Genomic DNA, 2,701 nt, shown 5'->3' with positions numbered 1-2,701 from the left:
TTTCCGGCACCTTTTCATGACTGTGCTCATGTAACTTCTCATTTTCTGGCACCATCTCATGACTCTGCTCATGTATACCCTCATCTTTCGGCACTATCTCATGATTCTCAGTGGGAGTTGCTGGAGAAGCTGGGGTTTCTGGGGTCGCCATCAAGGTCCAGAAGAGCTCAAGACTGTGGGAAGCTAAAACACTTATCAATAATCTATAATTTATAATGAAAAAAAAAACAAAGTAAATCACATGTATGTTAAACTGAAGAAAAGATTTGTGAATCTATAAAACACATGCCTGAAAGTAGCACTGTGTGTACATACATTTTTTTGCGATAACTCCTATGAAACTAATCCTCTTTCTGTTTTCCCGCTGTAAACTATTGCCTTTTTTGATATCCTTAACAGCTCAATTTATCCTATCTTCAATAAGTCTAAACACACTCCTCGGTCTATCTTAGAGAAAACACTCTGCTGATATCGGTCCAACCTCTTTATAAAGAAAGAAATAGCTACAGCTCAGCTGATTGCATTATCCAATTCTTCTAAGGGTTTGCATCCTTCGAAGGACTTACATCCACAAGCAATGTTCATGTAGCCCCATCGCTACTTTGAAGCAGAACAAGAGGTGGTTAAAGCTGCAAAGTATATATATATAAACTGTCTTTTAAACTTTTTCCAGGTGAAGGGAGAGCCGTATAATGGATTTGTTCTTTACATCATACAGATTCAGTATGGAGTTACAGCCTATGGCCATCAGTAGGCATTGAACCCAGCACCTAAAGAATGTGGCATGACGTTGCAGCCTGGCTGCAAATCCATTGCTTCAAGCATACTTAGTATGCATTTGGGCATGAATTCGTTGATATTTGAAAAAAAAATTGACGTTAAGTCGACAAAGTGGTATTTGGAAGTTAAGTTGTATTTAGACATGAAAACACAGAAGTTTTGGAGTTAAACAAGTTTTACAAACTTCAAGTTCCATATTTCAAGCTTGAAGTTGAAATAATGAGCCAATAATTTGAAACAAAATCTCCATATATTATTTCAAATATTTGAAACAAAATCTATGGACAAACGACTCCTTAGTACTCACTCTTTGGACCAATAAAACAGGAGGCCGAAGATTTAGCCAACAAAATACAAGAAATTAGTTCCTCAAAGCTGAACAATGGGCACACACCGGCCTGGCCCGGTGTTACCTCTACCATCCCGAATTCACAACTGATCCAAAGTTAAATAATAATAATGGTCCTTCTAAGGAAACAAGGAGAGTATAGTACACTCTATTTCAAAGACCCTCAGGGCTAAAATGGACATTTCACAAAACATGAGCTAAACAAGTTAGAAACATCAACAAAGCCCAGATCAAAAATCCTCTTTTTACTAACAACAATTGAATCTATTACACTGTCAACCAAAATTTTCAAGAATCATTAAAACCTGCAAACTTCACGCACAGAACGTCAAGAAAAAGATTTAAAAAAATCACAACTTTTTTTATAAACATATCAAAAGAAAATTGAATTAAGCCACATAAGCTTCAAATAGCTCAAAACAGATAAAAGAAGCGGCCCCGTGCCCTAAAGCTTCTGCACAAGATCCAAGGAAAGACCGAACCAAAAGGGTTTATTATACACAGTGTTACCTGCATTTCTGAAAGAAGCTCAAAACAGATAAAAAGGGCAGCCCCGTGCACTAAAGCTTCTACACAGCTTTAAAAGCAGCTTATTTTGATCATTATGTACAGTAAATTAGCACATATTTACACACAATTATAATCATTTCAGTACTTCAGCAGAACAATTTTCACAACACCACAATAAATAACTAAACATCTAAAAAAAAAATTACACACAAATCTAAAAACACAGCTTACTTTGATCATGCTGTACAGTTATTTAGCACAAAAATATAATCATTTCAGTAATTCAGCACAACAATTTTCACAATAACACAATAATTAACTAAAAAAATTAAAAATAAATAAATTAAATCCGAATTTTGTAAAAAAAAGGGGGTTAATTTACCTGTATACAAATTTTGAATTTTGAGCAGAATCCAAGTACCAAAATTGAATTTTGAGGGACACCCAAGTTGTGAAATTAGATTTAGAGGGAAATCCAGAAGGGAACTTGGAATCCGATGAGTAATTCCGGCGACAGATCTAGGGTTTGGGCCGTAGAAGGAGGAGAGAGAAAGAGGAGAGAGAGAGAGAGAGAGAGAGAGAGAGAAAGGGAAATTGGGCTTTGAAACCCGAAAAGAGTAATTGGACTTTTATTAAGGTCCATTAATTGTTGGCTTTTTAATCAATGTGTGTAAAATGAAGGTGTGTTAGTGTGTGTGTTATCTTTTTGGGTTAAATTTGTACACAACTATATTTGTACCTTTTTGGTCAAGTTGGCCTGATGGGTGACTTATAATGGACCATATAGCCCACTACTTTTTATGGTATTTTTGGTTGATTTAGTCTTTGATGGTAGATAGGGGTGGGGTTGGGGGGGGGGGGGGGGGGGTGGGGGGTGGGTGTAGCCCAAAGGATTTTTTTTTAATTGTTATTATTTATTTTTTTTGGTTTTTCATTCGGTGTTTGGTGTTCGCATTGGAGCCCCGACTAATTCTGATCATGCGTTGCAGGGCCCATTAAGGTGGCAACGCTCCCAACAGAGTTTTCTCCATACCCAGGGTCGAACTCTCGACCTCTGGTTAA

The 2,701-nt window shown here is 36.8% G+C and overlaps 1 protein-coding gene across 4 annotated transcripts in view; it reads right to left on the bottom strand.

The window, feature by feature from the left end:
* Positions 1-2,267, bottom strand: part of LOC107840787 (zinc finger BED domain-containing protein DAYSLEEPER) — an 8,012-nt gene extending 5,745 nt beyond the window's left edge. Inside the window, exons 1-2 of one of the 4 annotated variants that reach the window (XM_047396679.1) lie at positions 2,022-2,267; positions 11-183 (exon numbers count right to left, since the gene is read on the bottom strand). In XM_047396679.1, the coding sequence (XP_047252635.1) occupies positions 11-151 (141 nt within the window). In that variant the 5' untranslated portion in view covers positions 152-183; positions 2,022-2,267. The remainder of the gene's footprint in view (positions 1-10; positions 184-2,021) is intronic. The other 3 variants (XM_047396678.1, XM_047396676.1, XM_047396677.1) reach the window with 3 other exon arrangements.
* Positions 2,268-2,701: the final 434 nt, after the last annotated feature.

The sequence above is a fragment of the Capsicum annuum genome, chromosome 9 (assembly GCF_002878395.1).
Source record: "Capsicum annuum cultivar UCD-10X-F1 chromosome 9, UCD10Xv1.1, whole genome shotgun sequence".
Taxonomy (NCBI): domain Eukaryota; kingdom Viridiplantae; phylum Streptophyta; class Magnoliopsida; order Solanales; family Solanaceae; genus Capsicum; species Capsicum annuum.
Note: the sequence above shows the minus strand (reverse complement) of the source record. Positions and strands in the feature narration are given on the sequence as shown.